The sequence below is a fragment of the Trichechus manatus genome, unplaced genomic scaffold (genome assembly GCF_000243295.1).
Source record: "Trichechus manatus latirostris isolate Lorelei unplaced genomic scaffold, TriManLat1.0 scaffold00052, whole genome shotgun sequence".
Taxonomy (NCBI): domain Eukaryota; kingdom Metazoa; phylum Chordata; class Mammalia; order Sirenia; family Trichechidae; genus Trichechus; species Trichechus manatus.
This window is the reverse complement of record NW_004443988.1, coordinates 3,553,154-3,570,217: the sequence shown is the minus strand read 5'-3', so window position 1 is coordinate 3,570,217 and position 17,064 is coordinate 3,553,154. Positions and strand designations below refer to the sequence as shown.

The 17,064-nt window shown below is 45.2% G+C and overlaps 1 protein-coding gene across 3 annotated transcripts in view; it reads left to right on the top strand.

The window, feature by feature from the left end:
* Positions 1-15,415, top strand: part of ITSN2 (intersectin 2) — a 227,453-nt gene extending 212,038 nt beyond the window's left edge. For 2 of the 3 annotated variants that reach the window (XM_023732409.1, XM_023732413.1), the window contains exons 31-39: positions 232-415; positions 5,923-6,021; positions 8,464-8,631; positions 9,101-9,316; positions 9,990-10,111; positions 11,015-11,097; positions 13,240-13,323; positions 13,763-13,936; positions 14,509-15,415. In XM_023732409.1, coding sequence (XP_023588177.1) covers positions 232-415; positions 5,923-6,021; positions 8,464-8,631; positions 9,101-9,316; positions 9,990-10,111; positions 11,015-11,097; positions 13,240-13,323; positions 13,763-13,936; positions 14,509-14,666 — 1,288 coding nt within the window. In that variant the 3' untranslated portion in view covers positions 14,667-15,415. The remainder of the gene's footprint in view (positions 1-231; positions 416-5,922; positions 6,022-8,463; positions 8,632-9,100; positions 9,317-9,989; positions 10,112-11,014; positions 11,098-13,239; positions 13,324-13,762; positions 13,937-14,508) is intronic. The other variant, XM_023732410.1, reaches the window with a different exon arrangement.
* The last annotated feature ends 1,649 nt before the right edge of the window (positions 15,416-17,064 follow it).

The following is a 17,064-nucleotide window of genomic DNA, read 5'->3' as shown; positions in this document are numbered from 1 at the left end:
TATAGAATTCATTTTCTTATTCTTCTTTGTCAATATTTGACCCAGGCTGGCTTGGCCAGAAGAGCTTTAGGCCCAAGCTACCTGTTCTTCCTTCCCACCTTCCCCTCCCAGCACCAGAGGTTTTTCTGTAACTCATTGATCATCACTGCCGTTAGCCTTACATGGTAATCCATACTTCATTTACCAAGGACATGTGCTTACAAACAAAATGAGAGTATGTGTTGGTTGCAGGGCCTTGCGGGTTCGGAAGAAGACAGGAGGTGAGAAGATGCCCGTGCAGATGATTGGGGACATCCTGGCAGCTGAGCTCTCCCACATGCAGGCTTACATCCGCTTCTGCAGCTGTCAGCTGAATGGGGCAGCACTGTTACAACAGAAGACAGATGAAGACACGGACTTCAAAGAGTTTTTAAAGGTGATTCCATTCAGGGCCTCACAGATATCTTTGCTGGCATAGTAGACAGGCAGCCCCTTTCTGGGCCAGGAGGTGTCGCAGCGGCGACGGTAATCGGGATGGCGAAGACAGTAACCAACTACACAACTCTTACAGAGAAGTGGGGTCAGGAGGGTCACTCTGAGGAGTCGACCCCCACTTCAGTCCCAGGAGTTTATTTTATAGTCAATACAGCAAGGGATAAAGCAATTAACACAACAAATGGGCTTTGGGTGTGGGCAAGGGAGAAGGAATTCAGGTAAACAAGTTAATCAGTAAAGGGACAGTAGGTTTGGGAAAACACATCCGGATAAGTCTGGACATGTTGGAGCCGGGTCTCAACATGCTGTGCAGCATAGAGGCCTGTGGGGGCTGCAGTTGTCAATAGTGCAGCCATGTTTAAATGGCATATATCCCCACAAGGAGGCAGGGGGTACACCAGCACAGTAGGGAATCTCAGCAGTGGAGAAGGGTATTCCCATGAGTTTCCAAAGGAAGCACAAATATGATGAGTGTTCTGATTCCTTCGTGTTGCCTTTCATGTTGGTCTGATTTGTCTTGGCTCTGGGACCATGGTTTTGCTCATCTAATAGCTTATCTATAGGGTCACTATGAGTCGGAATCAACTCGACAGCAACAGGTTTGGGGTTTTTGTGTGTGTGTATGCCTACTTAAATCAACTATCTTATACTCCCAAAGAAATATCCAGAAGGGCATTTTTCTTAATTTTTAAAGTTGTATTTATTTATATCTGCTGTATTCCAGAACGAATATAAAATAGCGTACTTCAGTGTATACAACAAGACAAAATAAAAATTTTAAATAAATGTATGAGTAAAATGAGACAAAAGGAAATGAGAGTAGGAAAAAAAATGCTAACACCAGGAATTAGGATAACACATAAAATATACATCTTGTGGTCCTATGCATATCCTAGAGGTGTGCCACAAATGTCATCAAAGCTTCTCAGAAACCATTGAGAAGAGGAGGAAATGATTGGTTCCGTGGTGTCATGTTTATAAATTAAATGCAAGCAGTTGATAAGGAAAAGTAAAGCTGTAACTGTATTCAGAAAGAGAACACTAGATATAATGAATGACATCCTTCTAGTAATCAACACCACCTTATAGCAATATATCAATGAGATCTGATAGAATGTCACATTTTGAGAAGCCATTTTCTTTGATGTTGTTTGGTAATAGAAACTTTTATTACAAGTATTAAAATGGGGAATGAAAGGAAAATGTTTTCTTCCTTTTTTACACTTCTCATTTTTTTACTCATGAAAATACTGTATATCAGGATCTCTTATACAGTTACAGCGATATGCCTTAAAGGTGATTGCATCCTTTTAATATTTTTATTATAAAAAAAGGAAGAAAATAATTAAGCATAAAATATAGGCTGTTTAGATAGAAGACAAAAATTCCAAAAGGAAAATGGAGGAAACAATAAAGATAAGAGCACAGATGGTATCAGTATATATCCAAGAACTGACACATAGAAAGGAAACTAGTACAATAGAATTCTAGTAAAGCTAATAGAAAATAAAAAAGTAGCACAAACAAGTAGAAATAAGAATAGATATAAAGATATTTCTTAAATGATAAGAGTATATTCAAAAGTATATGCTAATAAGTGGGAAAACAATAAAATTTGTAATTTTCTATTAAAATTAAAATAAAAAATGGAAAATCTGAGATACTGTTAACTAAGGAAAAAATGGAGAAAATCGCCCTAAAAGAGGGCTGGGGACCATAGTCTCAGGAGACATCTAGGTCAACTGGCATAACATAGTTCATAAAGAAAATGTTCTACATCCTACTTTGGTGAGTAGCATCTTGGGGTCTTAAATACCTTTGAGCAGCCATCTAAGATACATCTATTGGTCCTATCCCATCTGGAGCAAAGGAGCATGAAAAAAACCAAAGACACAAGGAAAATATTAGTCCAAAGGACTAATGGACAACATGAACCACAGCCTTCACCAGCCTGAGCCCAGAAGAACTAGATGGTGCCCAGCTACCCCCACCGACAGCTCTGACAGGGATTACAATACAGAGTCCTGGACAGAGCGGAAGAAAAATGTACAATAAAATTCAAATTCACAAAAAAAGGCCAGATGTACTGGTCTGTCAGAGACTGGAGGAACTCCCAAGACTATGGCCCCCCAGACACTCTGTTAACTCAGAACTGAAGCCTCTCCTGAAGTCCACCTTTCAGCCAAAGATTAGACAGGCCTGTAAAACAAACAGTCACACATGTGAGGAGCCTGCTTCTTTCTTCAGTCAAGTATATGAGACCAAATGGGCAACACCTCCTCAAAAGCAAGGACGAGAAGACAAGAAGGGACAGGAAAATGGATGAATGGACACAGAATCTGGGGTGAAAAGGGGGAAAGTGCTGACACATTGTGGGGATTGCAGCCAATGTCACAAAACAACTTGTGTGTAAATTTTTGAATAAGAAACTAATTTGTGCTGTAAACTTTCACCTAAAACACAAGAAAATTAAAATAAAAAAAAAATCACCCTAAAAGAGGAGCTGGGCTCACTTGAAGGATTTAGTGGTGAAGTCTTTCCAACTATAAAGGACTAGATTATCGCATAGTATAAAAACTGTTACAGATCATAGAAAAGAAATAGAAAGTCTGCCTGTTTCATTCTAGAAGGCAAAAGTGGTCCTGAACCCAAGGCTTGTCTTGGTTTTAATTAAAAATGAAAAAATTATAACCCCATATATTTTACAAATATAGTTACTGAAATGGCAAATGTTTCATTACATATATATTTATCACAATAAAAAAACCTAAGATAACAGTGAATACAATTAAACATTACATTAAATGAAGAGTCTATCATAAACCAAATAGAATTATCCCAGGAGGCAACATCCTGTCATCATGCTTAGAACAAGATAGGCTCCAGAGCCAGGTTGGAATCTAGCGCCACCCAGTCCCATTATGTGACCTATGGCAAGTGACCTAACACAGGGGTGCCTGCAGTCCCCCATCTGTGTGCCAGAGATAATCAGAGAATGCTTTTAAAGTGCACAGAGACTAAAGAGCCCTGGTGATGCAATGGTTAAGTGCTCAGCTGCTAACAGAGAGGTTGGCATTCAAACTCCCCAGTGACTCCATGGGAGAAAGACCTGTACTTCTGCTTCTGTAAAGATTACAGCCTAGAAAACTCTAGGGGCAGTTCTAGTCTTTCATATGGAGTCACTTTGAGTTGGAATCGACTTGATGGCACCCAACAACAACAGCACAGAAACTGGCAGACAGTAAACATGCAATAAATGCTAGTTATACTTACCTTCCTTATGATAACTCAGGGATGCAAAAATGGCTCGGTATAAGGCACTGAGGATAGAACACTTCAGTTGGTGACAGTGGCAAGGGTCAAGGGTTGTTAGGTACTGTCAGGTCGGTTTCGACCCATAGTGACCCTGTGTATAACAGAATGGAACACTGCCCGATCCTGCACCACCCTCACAATTATTGCTACGTTTGAGCCCATTGTTGCAGCCACTGTGTCAGTCCATCTTATTGAGGGTCTTCCTTTTTTTCACTGACCCTCTACTTTACCAAGCATGATGTCCTTCTCCAGGGACTTGTCCCTCCTGATAACATGTCCAAAGTACATGAGACGAAGTCTCGCCATCCTTGCTTCCAAGGAGCGTCCTGGTTGTACTTCTTCCAAGACAGATTTGTTCGTTCTTCTGACAGTCCATGGTATATTCAATATTCCTCACCAACACCAGGGACAAAGGAGTTCCCTCAAAAAGAACTGGAAGACACATAGAAAGGAACCAAGATCATAGAAATAATTACATAAACATTAATCAGAATCATTAAATAAATATAGAATTGTGAGTACATGTTAATGTTTTAAAATAATAATAGAATTAAAAATAGAAATTTACCTTCTAAAGCATAGTAAAATATTTTTTTAATTTTTTTTTTATTGTACTTTAGATGAAGGTTTACAGAACAAATAGTTTCTCATTAAACGGTTAGTACACATACTGTTTTATGACATTGGTTAACAACCCCACGACATGTCAACACTCTCTCTTCTCGACCTTGAGTTCCCAGTTACCAGCTTTCCTGTGGAAAAGGGGAGTGTGCTGTCACGTAGGGATTGCAACTAGTGCCACATAACAATGTGTGTATAGATTTGTCTGAGAAATTAAGCTGTTAACTTTCATCTAAAGTACAATTTTTTTTTTTGAAAAAAAAAAAGACCAATTCCATTCCATTTCAGCTCACTAATGCTTAGGATATCAATCTTTTTGCATTCATTTCATATCTGATGACTTCCAGATTGGTGTGGGATAGAAGCACCTAAAACATGATACATCTGCCTGCATTACCCAGTTTGCACATGGTGCTATGATAAAGGTACCAATACCAGTTTCTATTGAGTTGATTCCAACTCATGGCGACCCCATGGGTGTCAGAGTAGAACTTTGCTTCATAGGGTTTTCAGTGACTGATTTTTCAGAAGTAGATCACCTGTCCTTTCGTCCAAGGTGCCTCTGGGTGGACTCAAACCTCCAGCCTTGCAGTTAGCCGTCGAGCATGTTAACTGTTTGCACCACCCAGGGACTCCATGATAAAGATAGACACAGATTATTATAGGAGCACAGAACAGCATTGCTAAAAGGGAGGGATGGTATTAAGGAATGGGAGAGCCTAGAGAAGGGGAATCATAATCTGAGCCCTCAGAGATGAGTATGAATCAGCCAAGTAAAGAAAGAGCAGGAGGAACAGACAGTATGTGCAAAGGCTAACACATTCACTGCCTGGCACGTGGTAGGTGCCCAGTAAATGGGAGCTACTGTTACTAGTAAAGTAGGGACAGTGGGGATGCAGAGTGTGGGAAATCAAGAGCTATTTAGGAGATGGAGAGAATGGAGTCCATGCTGACTCCTAGGTGTGTATGAGGGTGCAGAATGGTGCTACCAACTCAGGGATAGAGATGGGAAAGCTGCCATTTACAAGGGAAGATGAGCAGTTCATGTTTGGCTGTATTGAGATTGAGGTGCTTTTGGAACCTCCAGGTGAGGAGAGTAATGTGGCAAGTGTAGAGCACCAGAGAGGGTCTGGGCTACAGACGCTGAGACTCAACAGCAGGAAATTTGGGGCAGCACCTACAGTTATGAGTGAGTGGAGGATAAGAGTGTGGTGAAGAGGGCTGAGAATGCCAGTGGGCTAGGAAGACACCAGGAGAGAGTGATGCATAGAAGCAAAGGAGGGTGTGATCATCGCATAGGCAACGGAAAGCTGTAAGAAGGAACTGAAGAGCATCCACTGAGTTTGGCACTGCAGTGAGGTATTCCTACTGTTAATGTGACACCTATCATTTTGGAACCTGAGTTATTAAATTAGAAATCTAAAAGTGGTCAAAGTCAGGAGTATGGCCAATGTTTCCTTTGTTTTAACTGGGGGTATAATTTCCTTACAAGCCTCTCAATTACTTTTGCAGAAGCTGGCGTCTGACCCTCGATGTAAAGGGATGCCCCTGTCCAGCTTCCTGCTGAAGCCCATGCAGAGGATCACCCGCTACCCTCTCCTCATCAGAAGTGTGAGTGCTCAGAATGGGGCAGCTGTATGTGGCTTAGAGGCAGGACCCTTTGAGGCTCACAGAGACCAGATACTCAAGGAGGTGGCTGGATTCTCACAGTGGCCAGATAGAGAGCCCCCAAGTAGCCAGCCCACCCCTACCTTGTGGTGTGACTACAGAAGTGAGCCCACTGCTGATGGACCAGGTACTCGTGCACACAGGGTTGGGGGTGGGGTTGTGCTCTGAAGGGCTGAATCCTTGCAGTAGGCAAATAAAAGAGGTATCCCATGTCACTTGGGTAACCTATCCTCCCTTCTAGGAAATTCCTCTGGCCTTGCAGAGTCGTTTGCTTGTCTAGGCAGGGTAAGGCCTCCAGTTGTGGAGCCAACTTGAACCCAGAGGTAGGGTAGGTCAACCATTAGCATAACCTTGGGTTCCAATCTCAATTGGACATCTCTATCTAGATGTCCTGCAGCCCTGTCTAGGGTCTTCAGCCCAGCATGTCCTAAATAGAGCTCTTCTTTGTCCCTTCCACGCACCCCATTCCAACTCGCTAACCAAACATTCCTTCTAAAAGTCCACCCATCTTTCTTTTTGATTTAAACAATCTGAGCCTTCTAAAGAGAAAGTAGACTTTATAAAGGATTATTCCACCAATAATAATTGATATGATTTTAATCATTTTACAAAGAAAACAATAGGAATAACGTAAGACTTGCTTTTATTGATTATTCCCTAACCTTTAGTCTGTATACTGTATGACGCTGATATAGACCTCATGTTATAGATGCTTATACCAAACCTACTCTTCAATAGAGGTCCACAGTTTCTTATCTGAAAACTTTTTGGCCAGATGTGTTTCAGAATTCAAAATATAATTCAAATACTATGTATTATATAACACCCCCAGTGGAGAATGGGGCAGCACCTATAATAAACACATTAATATTTCTATACTGAAATATATTAATAAGTAGAATAAATAAAGACTATAAATAGCGTCTCTTCAGTTCAGGTCAGGTTTTACCACCAAATGAGTGCTGAAAAGAAATTTGGGTTCTCAGAGCTTGTTTACATTTTGGAATTGTAAATTAAGGACCTGTACTACTAGAGTGAATACACCCACTGCTCACTTATCGACGTAGTTAGTTTCCAAAGACCAGGTCATTATGTGAAAATCGGCATTATGTGAAAACGGAGGATGACCACATCAAATCACAAAATGGAGGATGACTGCATCATTATATAACTGCCAAGCCACTGAGAATCATGGCCTGGCCAAGCTGACACATAACCTTAATCATCACAGCCAGTGTTACTCTCACCTTGCACCTCAGCGTTTGTTACTGCCAGACATGCCATTAATGTGCAAAATAGTCAGATAGTACATTTTTTACTGTTGTTGTAAAAGTGAAATGTTGGATAATGAGAAAGTTGGTAAGTAAGGAGTAGGTGTAGTCTGAGCAGGAATAGTCTGTTGATGGACCACCTAATTTCTGGAGGGACCTAACAAAGTTGTATTCTGGCTTCTATATGTTTACATTTGTAGCATTAGTGGTTTGAAATCACTTCAGAATGAACTAAATGTATTTTCCTATATGCGGATGATGTGATTTTATTGTGTTTGTCCTGAGACAGGGGATTCATTGCTTTCATCAGATTGTTCAAAAGGATCAGTGACCCAAAAAAATGTTATGAACCATTGCTATTCAGTAAGTTAACACACTTATCAAAATGGCAGCCAGTTTACATTGGAAGGAACCTTGCTTAAATTACTGGGGAAAAGCAGCCCTTTAACCTAAGGCTCATTACCAGGACCTAGTCAGAGAGCAAACAGCCCTGGTGGTGCAGTGGTTAAGAGCTACAGCTGTTAGCCAGAAGGTCAGCAGTTCGAATCCACCAGCCGCTCCTTGGAAACCCTATGAGGCAGTTCTTCTCTGTCCTGTAGGGTTGCTATGAGTTGGAATCAATTCAGTGCAATGGGTTTTTGGTGGTTTGGTTCGGTCCCAATAGCACTTGTCATACCCTGTTTTAACTGTAACCTGTCCCTGTCTCCCCAAGAATTCCTGGGACTGTGAGCTTCTCAAGGGCAGAAACGGTTCTCATGTTCATCATTGTATTTCCAGTGCCTCACATAGCACCTAGCACATCATGTTGTTATTGTGTACCATTGAGTCGATTCTGACTCGTAACGACCCAATGTGACAGAGTCGAACTGCTCCCATAGGGTTTCCTAGGCTATAGTCTTTACAGGGGCAGATCACAAGGTCTTTTCTCCCATGGAGTGACTGGTGGGTTTGAACCGCTGGCTTTCAGTTGGCAGCCGAGCACTTTAACCACTGCACCACGAGGGCTCCTTTAGCACATCCTAGGCACTCAGATTTTGGATGGACAAATGGTTTGGTGGTTTGGTGGGTGCGAGAAACAATCCATCCCACATGATGCAGCCCCACTCTCTTCCAGATTCTGGAGAACACCCTGGAGAGTCATGTAGACCACTCCTCCCTAAAGCTGGCCCTTGAGCGGGCAGAGGAGCTTTGCTCTCAAGTAAATGAGGGAGTTCGGGAGAAAGAAAATTCAGACCGGCTGGAATGGATCCAGGCGCACGTTCAGTGTGAAGGCCTAGCTGAGGTGAGGCCATGGTATGGGGCTGGGTGCCTTAGGGCAGGCTCTGGGTGGGAGCTGGGTCAGGCCTTCCCCTGGTGTGGACAGTCTACATCTCAGCTCAGCCGTGTGGACCTCCCATCCTGCCATGACAAAGACACCCCTTCTTGGGGTGTCATCTTCCTTTCTTGTAAAGAGAGGAGATTTGCTATTTTTGTTTTGAGTTCTTTGAATTCAGCTGGTAGAATCTGTATTCTGTGGGTATAAGTGACCATTTTCACTGGGCCAGTTTGAAATCTTAACAGAAAAATACATAAGGACCTCTTGTGTAAAGGTGAATGATTCAGGAACTGATTCACATCCACATTCCCAACTGGAACATTCTACCACGGTCCCCTCAGGTCCAGGGTGCTGGCCTCTCATGGGGGTCTGGCATGGTTTTTATTGGGCTTCTAGTTTCCAGGATTTATAAAGTGACAGTTTGTTTCTCTTTAAGCAACTTATCTTCAACTCCCTCACCAACTGCCTGGGGCCTCGGAAGCTTCTGCACAGTGGGAAATTATACAAGACCAAGAGCAATAAGGAACTGCACGGATTCCTCTTCAATGACTTCCTGCTTCTTACCTACATGGTCAAGCAGTTTGCTGTTTCCTCGGGCTCTGAGAAACTTTTCAGCTCTAAATCCAACGCTCAGTTCAAAATGTATAAGACGGTGAGTATTGCTTTCCCAGCATTAGCATCAGGGGCATAACAAGATTTTGCCTTCACTTTAAGGACCTCTTTCCGCCCGAGCCTTTCTGGTCCTCATGGGATTCTCCTCACCACCGAAGATAGCTTCAGTTCCTCTGTCGCTTCCCAAGGGGAGAAGCCCCCATGTTGCTGGGCTTCCACTGCCCTCTGATGGTCGCAGGCTGGGAGTCCAGCTTTGGATTCTGGCTCCCTCCCTGGCAGCGAGTTGTGTGTGTGTGTGTGTGTGTGTGTGCACCTGCGCATGCTTGTCTGAGGGGAGTGTTTGGAATCCTGCAGTGAAAGGTGCGATCTAGAGATTCTGAGTCACAAACGTGCATGTGGCCTCGCCTGTGTCCACATTCCTTACTGGGCTGTCTGGAAAAACAAGCCGGAAGCCAAGTGCCAAGGGTCAGTGTGCAGAGGGGAGACCTGCCACATCCGCATTGTGGGCGCTCAGGGGCCCTGGCTCAGTAATGCCCAATCCACCTGGATATTGACTTATACAAAATGGAGGCAGTTTCTTTTGTCCTGGTAAAAGATCTTAAAAACTAGACCCCTTTCTGCTTCCAGAACAAACAGAGCTCTGTCTCTGGACACAGGTGGGTGGAGTGTTCGGGCCCATCTCACAGCCTGTGTTTTGGCACTAATTCTTTCAGCCCATTTTCCTGAATGAAGTCTTGGTGAAACTACCCACAGACCCTTCCAGCGATGAGCCTGTCTTCCACATTTCTCACATTGATCGGGTCTACACCCTCCGAACAGACAACATTAACGAGAGGTCAGTCCTGACCATGTGTGACCTGCCTTGAAATTTAGGAGAACTCCTGCACATCTCCCTCTGCCATAAAACACTTCCCCAGTCTGTCCTCACGTCCTATTAATTCTGTCTCCTCAACCTTTCTTAACAAGTCACCTCCGCTCCATCCCCACCGATAGACCCTCCCTTAGATGCCCTGGTTCACCGCTTCCTAACACGTTTCCCTGCTTCAGTCTCTCCTCAGGCCACTCCCTCACCATCTTCCCAGAGGGCAGGTCTAACCACCTCACTCCCCTACTAAAATCCCTCAGGGGCTGTCCTTTTTCCACTGCCCTCAGGAGAAAACACAGCTCCTGCCCTGGTTTCCAAGCACCCCCTCGTGCCTCTCCAGCATCGGTCCCATCCTTCTGCCCACAGGACCCTTTGCTTCCCGCAGCAGCTGCCCTCCTTGCGGTCCCTGTGTGGAACGCCTCCCTCCTCCTTGCTGCCTGACCAGCCCTCCCTCCTTCAGGGCAGCCCCTCAGTGCCGCCCTCTGCTGCTCCTCTTCCATGTACATATACAGTTCTCTGTGACTGGACCCACTCGTGCTGCCTGGGCACAAAGAGGCTAACTGCATCTTCTGTCTTTGCGTCCCCAGCACCTTGCAGGTGTCTGTTGTTCTGTAAGCAGTCAAGAAACTCCCTTAGACCTTCTCAGCTCAATCGGCAGCTGTAGCACTTAACCAGTACGCCACCAGGGTTTCCAATCCTCAATTAGCTAACAAATTTTCCAGTTGAATTCATATTAGGTTTATGGTTGGAAAGTACACTTGTTAAAGCTGAGGTTAGCGAAAAGGAGAAACCCATGTGCAGAGCTCTGGGGCTCCCAGTGGAACATGTGAGGTGCCTGTGAACGCTGCCTGATGGCTGCGCTCTCTTCTGCAGGACAGCCTGGGTCCAGAAGATCAAAGCAGCCTCTGAGCAGTACATTGACACCGAAAAGAAGAAACGAGAGAAGGCGTATCAAGGTACTCAGTGCCCTTGAGGGTTAGAACCAGCCCCCCCGGCAGGACTCTGGGGATGGGGTGGGTCCTGCAAAGAGCGTGGCAGCGTTCACTGCTGGCCTCAGCCCTCCATGCTGGGTGAATGTGGGATGGGCCTGGAAGACAACACTTGCTGAGGGATCAACAGCAGAGCCTGCTTGGCAGCTGCCCGCCCCCAGCTGTGTCACACCGCCTGTGGGCCTCCCCAGCCCTCACCAACTACACACAGACATGGATGTCATCCAGTGAGCACTGCAGCCTCCCTTCTCTCTGTCCAAGTATCGGTCCCTCCTCCTGCACCAGTAGTTCTTCACTGCTGTTTCCCAGCCGACCCCTCCCCCCAGCCGCCTCTCGCCCTCCCCTCAGCCTGCCTCTCCCTCTTCCCTAACCTGCATCTCCCTGGAGCCGGCCTCTCCCTCCAGCTGGCGCCTCCCCACAGCCCACCTCTCCCCTCAGCCGGCCTCTTCCTCTTCCCCCAGCCGGCCTCTCCTCGCCGCCGCCCGAGCCAGCCCCTTGCCTCCACCTTCCAGCCCCCCTGGGTATCCACCTCCTTGCTGTCTTCCTCCCTGTCCACTCCTCACTCTCATGTTCCTGGCCGCTGTGCTTGCAGCTCTTTATGTTTTTTTATTCAGGTGTCCCTTATTTTGTTAAGTCCTCCTGAAAAGGTATGTGAGAATCAGCTTTTGCTAATTGAACCTTATTTTAATGGTACTTTAAAAGCTTGCTATTGAAAATCAACGATTGAACCATTCCATAAAGCATATAATAATCTCTTAATTGGTCAAAGATATAAATCAAGTTTATATGTATTATTTTTGCTTAGCATCAATATCTGTATTATTGTGCATTTTCAATTATTTGATTTCTCAAACATTTATCACTTACTCTGTGTCAGGCCCTGTGCTGGCGCTACCTCGGCCCACAGAGGTGATGGAGGCTTAGCCCCTGCCTTCAACGGGGGCTGAGTGCAAGTCCTATGGTGGAGGGGTGGGTACAAATGACAGGAGGGTGTCACTCTCATAGAGAAGGTTACACTTTAGCTGAGTTTGGAAAAACTAATGGCCCACCAAGCAGCCTTCTTGTTGGCTTTTAAACCCCTTGAGGGTTCATGTTCCCTATGAGTTCACTGGCTAATATCTGTCCATATGAAAAGTGTTTTGAGTGTCTTCTTAAGTAGAATAAGGTCTTAAGTGAAAGAAACTGCTCTTTATAAACTGAAGGGTGCACATTTAATTGGAATTGTGGTGAGTGGTTAAGACAATAGACTTTGGTATCAGACATGTTGTTTGAATTCTGCCCCTGGCATTTGGATGCTCCATCACTTAAGTACATTGCAGTCCTTTCTAAGCCTTGGTTTTCTCTTGACTATTATCCGAGAGGTTGGCGGTTTGAACCCACCCACAGGCACCTCAGAAGACAGGCCTGGCCATCTGCTTCAGAAAGGTCACAGCCTTGAAAACTCTATGGAGCAGTTCTACTCTGCACACAAAGAGTAGCCATGAGTCAGAATCAACTCCACAGCAAATAACAGCAACAAGTTATAAAGAGCTACCTTACAGAGTAACTGTGCAGGGCAAATTAAATAGTTTATGTAAAGGTCTTAGCACATGCCTAACACAAAGTAAGTTCCTGATAAATGTTAGCTGCTGTCAAGTGCTGAACAAATATAATGTATTATTATTTTATTGATATTTGCTGAGCAATTGGGGGGGAAATACAAGGATGGATAAAACAGCCCGTGCTCTCCAAAGGCTCCCTCTCTGGCAGAGGAGACAGAGATTACCCAGAATTTCAGACCCAGCAGGGGGTGGGTGCTCCTAAGCCCAGGAGAGTAGATGCACAGAGGAGAAAACGGATGGGGCAGGGGACTATTGGAGCTGAATCTTGGAGGATGAGTAGGGTGCCAGCAGCTGAGATAGCCGGTAAGGTGTTTCCAGCAGGTGACACGGGCTGGACAGAGGCACAGAGCACCAGATGCTGGTCCGTCGGGCCCAGTGCAGTGGCCAGTGAGGCTGGGGCAGTGTTGCCGTTGGTTAGGGAGACAGACCGTGACTGTCCATAGCTTAGCACCATCACTCTGCTAGTTCTAGGGAAGAAAGTAACCTGACTGCTCTTCCTCCTTCATAGCCCGCTCTCAGAAGACTTCCGGCATCGGGCGGCTGATGGTGCATGTCATCGAAGCCACAGAATTAAAAGCCTGTAAACCAAATGGTAAGTGCTTCTTTCATTTGACAGATGGGGTAACTGCCCTGATCTTTGCTGGTGGCTCTTCTGAATATTGAATGGTGGGGTGCTTTTAAAAAGTCAGAGTGTTTCCAGTGCCACTAACATGGTGATAAGCTAGTTTATTGGACCAGTGTTTCCCCAATGAGTCCCAGCGCCTGCCTTCCTGAGTGCTTCCGAGTCAAGAAAGCACAAAGCAAGGTGGACTCCGCTTTCCCAGGCTCAGAGTGGGGGCATCCTGGCCTTAGGGCCTGAACACTCATGGGAACTCGGAGGCAGTGTTACTAGACCACAGGGCAGATGGCCCCTCAGGCAGGGCCCCTGCTGCTGTGGTCTGAGGTAAAACATCAGTTTGGACCCCAGGCAGCCCTGTGTGTCACTCATTTTACCTACATGTGCCACATGTCTTTGGTTTGTTTCTGTTCAGGAAAGAGCAACCCATACTGTGAAATCAGCATGGGCCCCCAGAGCTACACCACAAGAACCCTCCAGGACACGCTGAATCCCAAGTGGAATTTTAACTGCCAGTTCTTTATTAAGGACCTTTACCAAGATGTACTGTGCCTCACCATGTTTGACAGAGACCAGTTTTCTCCAGATGGTAAAGTATAACTCGGCTATGGGACGAAGGTCTCCCAGTACTGGAGAACCCAGGGTCTAGATCCAGAGCTCCCAGCCTTATTTCTACACCAGAAAACTAATGGAAGTGACATGTGCCCCATTGTCAGCTTCTCGGGCAGCAAGTGGGGTGCGCTTCCGCAGGGGAAGAACTCCTGTCAGGATCTCTGGGGAAGCATCATTTGAAATAGTGTTTCCCAGCCTGCTGAGTACAGCTCCTCAGGTGTGCCTCGGGTCTCTGACCCCAGTCATGAGCTGCATGGGTAATGTGAACACTGTGCTCCTGGCTCCTGAATCTGTCTGACCAAGGAGACTTGAGCTCCGAATAGGCAGTTTGTCTCACATGAATCTATTGTCATTCTAGATGTGTCCATCCACAACATCAAACATCCATAAACCCTAAGAAGTACTTGTTGTGGAAGGAGATTTGAAAGGTTTATAAATCCTGTTTCAGACACCTCTCCTGTGGTAGTTTTTTTTTAACAATTTTATATTAAAAAAAAAAAAAAGAAGAAGAAGACAACTTTTGACGCTCACACCATGTTTCTTCACCAGATTTCCTGGGTCGTACTGAAGTTCCAGTGGCAAAAATTCGAACAGAACAGGAAAGCAAAGGCCCTACGACCCGCCGACTCCTGCTGCACGAGGTCCCCACCGGGGAAGTTTGGGTCCGCTTTGATCTGCAGCTTTTTGAGCAAAAAAATCAGCTGTAAGGACTTGGGAGGCACAAGGAGATCTGCCCCCAAGGCTGGGGCTGCAGAGGAATGCGCTGTGCTCATCCTGGGCTAAAGGAGCATCTCACAGCTTCATCCATCCCAAAGCCACGCACACCGGGACCCTCTATTTTATTGTGCGCTAAATTGCCAGTGATCTATGCAAACATGATCTTTCCTATAAATAAACCAAACCCATAGCACAGTGCCTTGTATTAGTGTTCACAATTGCAGCTGTCTTTAGATGCCAGGGTTTCCATTTTCAGGGCTATCAAAAGTATTACGTGGAAATGAGGCATCAGAGCACGGACATTACCACTTGGTTGAATGTGTCCATTGTGGAGTGGTTTAGATCACGCTGTAGCCGTTCCACGCCGTGTGATCTCTGCTGGGTCACAGCCACTCAGGAGGTGAAGTATTGGGACGAAGTGCCGAGGCCTCCACACTTGAGCAGCCTGATACTGAAATAGTGTCTACTCTGCACTGAATAAAACACAGAAACTTGATCATTGTATTCCTGATTAGATTTTATCATTCTCTGCTGAGACAATATAGTTTGAAATCTAAGGGGAAAAGCTCAATTGACTTTAAATACTGTGAACTCTAATGATGTGGAAAATATTTTTCAGTTTTCTGAAGTATAAATTATTTATGTAAATTCCTTGTTTTTGCATATTTCATAGGACATGCATCTTTAAGCTTTGTCATTGCCAGTATGTACAGAAAGAGAATTAAAATATAAGTTTATGACTGTAACTGCTTCTCAAAGCATGGCTGGTTTACTTTCTACGTGAAAAGTTCTTAAAGGGTAACTCCAGAGGTTGCTGATCATGAAACCAAATCTCCTTTCTGGTACAGTGGGAAAAACCAAAGATGGGTCAGGAGACGCAGAGCCTTGTGGTGACTGCCAGTAACTTGCTCTGTGACTGTGGCAACTTTTCCTAATGTTTCTGGGCCTTAGCTTCTTTGATGGCTACAGTGGGTGATCTCCATGGGAGCTATGCTCACCCTTCTGAGCACTTTTGTCTCCTGGTTGAGTAGGAACCTCAGGGGTAGCGTCCCAGTAAAGAAAATGCACAAGGAGTGAGCATCACTCATCAGGTGCATTAGGACCCCAGCTCCGGAAACACCCGTCTCTTTCCTTCTGGCTCCTTGTCCCCAGACCTATCAGAGTTTCTTGTTCAGCCTCTGAATTTTGAAATGTGAAATTTTTTGAATGTTGATAAAAATAAGGTCTTATACATTAAGTCCCTGAAGCGAAGCTGGAGGAAGAGCTCTCTTTGAGAAGGAACCCCTCAGGCTGCAGGATCCCTGATTCCAAAAGGGCAGGTCTTCTCAGAGCAGCTGGAGGTGCGGGAAGGATCCAGTGTCCCAAGGGCTCGGCCTCCACCATGGCCCCTATTTCTGTATAAACATCATCACTGGGCAAAGAAGAGCTGGACATTAAAGTTCAGTAGGTTCAAAGACGTTTTTTTTTTGTTTTGTTTTAAATCCATCACTTACTCATCCCAAGTATCAATCCTTGGCACTGATTGGTTAAAACACAGACCTAAGAGAAATACACACCAGCATCAAAGGAGGAGACACCACTCAGTATCTGAAACCAACACACTTAACATATCATTTAAGGGAAAGGCCTTCAACAAAGCAAACTGCTGGTCTTATGTAGGGTTTGGGAAGGGTGTTTTTTGTTGGCTATGAGGAGGCAGGTGTGGTTGATGTGCCAGGGAATCTGCCTCTGACTGGCTGACTTTCAAAGCATGAGGCTGTCACTGATGGATTCAAAAACCAAAACCATTGCTGTCAAGTCAATTCCTACTCATAGGGACCCTATAGGACAGAGTAGAACTGCCCCATAGGGTTTCCAAAGAGCAGCTGGTGGATTCGAACTGCTGACCTTTTGGTTAGCAGATGAGCTCTTAACCACTGTGCCAGCAGGGCCCCACTGATGGATTAAACCCACCGCCGTCGAGTCGATTCTGACTCCTGGCGACTCTGTAGGGTTTCCAAGGCTGTAAATCTCTATGGAAGCAGACTGCCACATCTTTCTTTTGCAGAGCCACTGGTGGTTTTGAACCGCTGACCTTTCCGTTAGCAGGTAATCGCTGGCAGGTCTAAAACCAGTTCTGATCATAGCTACAGAACAGTCCTTTTCACAGAAGTATGAGGACTTATAATTCTCACTAGCATGAACTATGGCTAATGCCATTTCTTTGTCTCTAGATACTTCAGGGTTCTTTGGTCATATTTAGGACAACCTAAACTGCAGTCTCTGGGAGCCTGCAGGATCTGAGTCAGACAACGTCTATGATGTTGTGGAGACTATTTAACATCAGAACACTCAGCAACCCCAGTCACTCCTTTGACTTCGGAACACAGGTCCACCCCTTAAGAAATC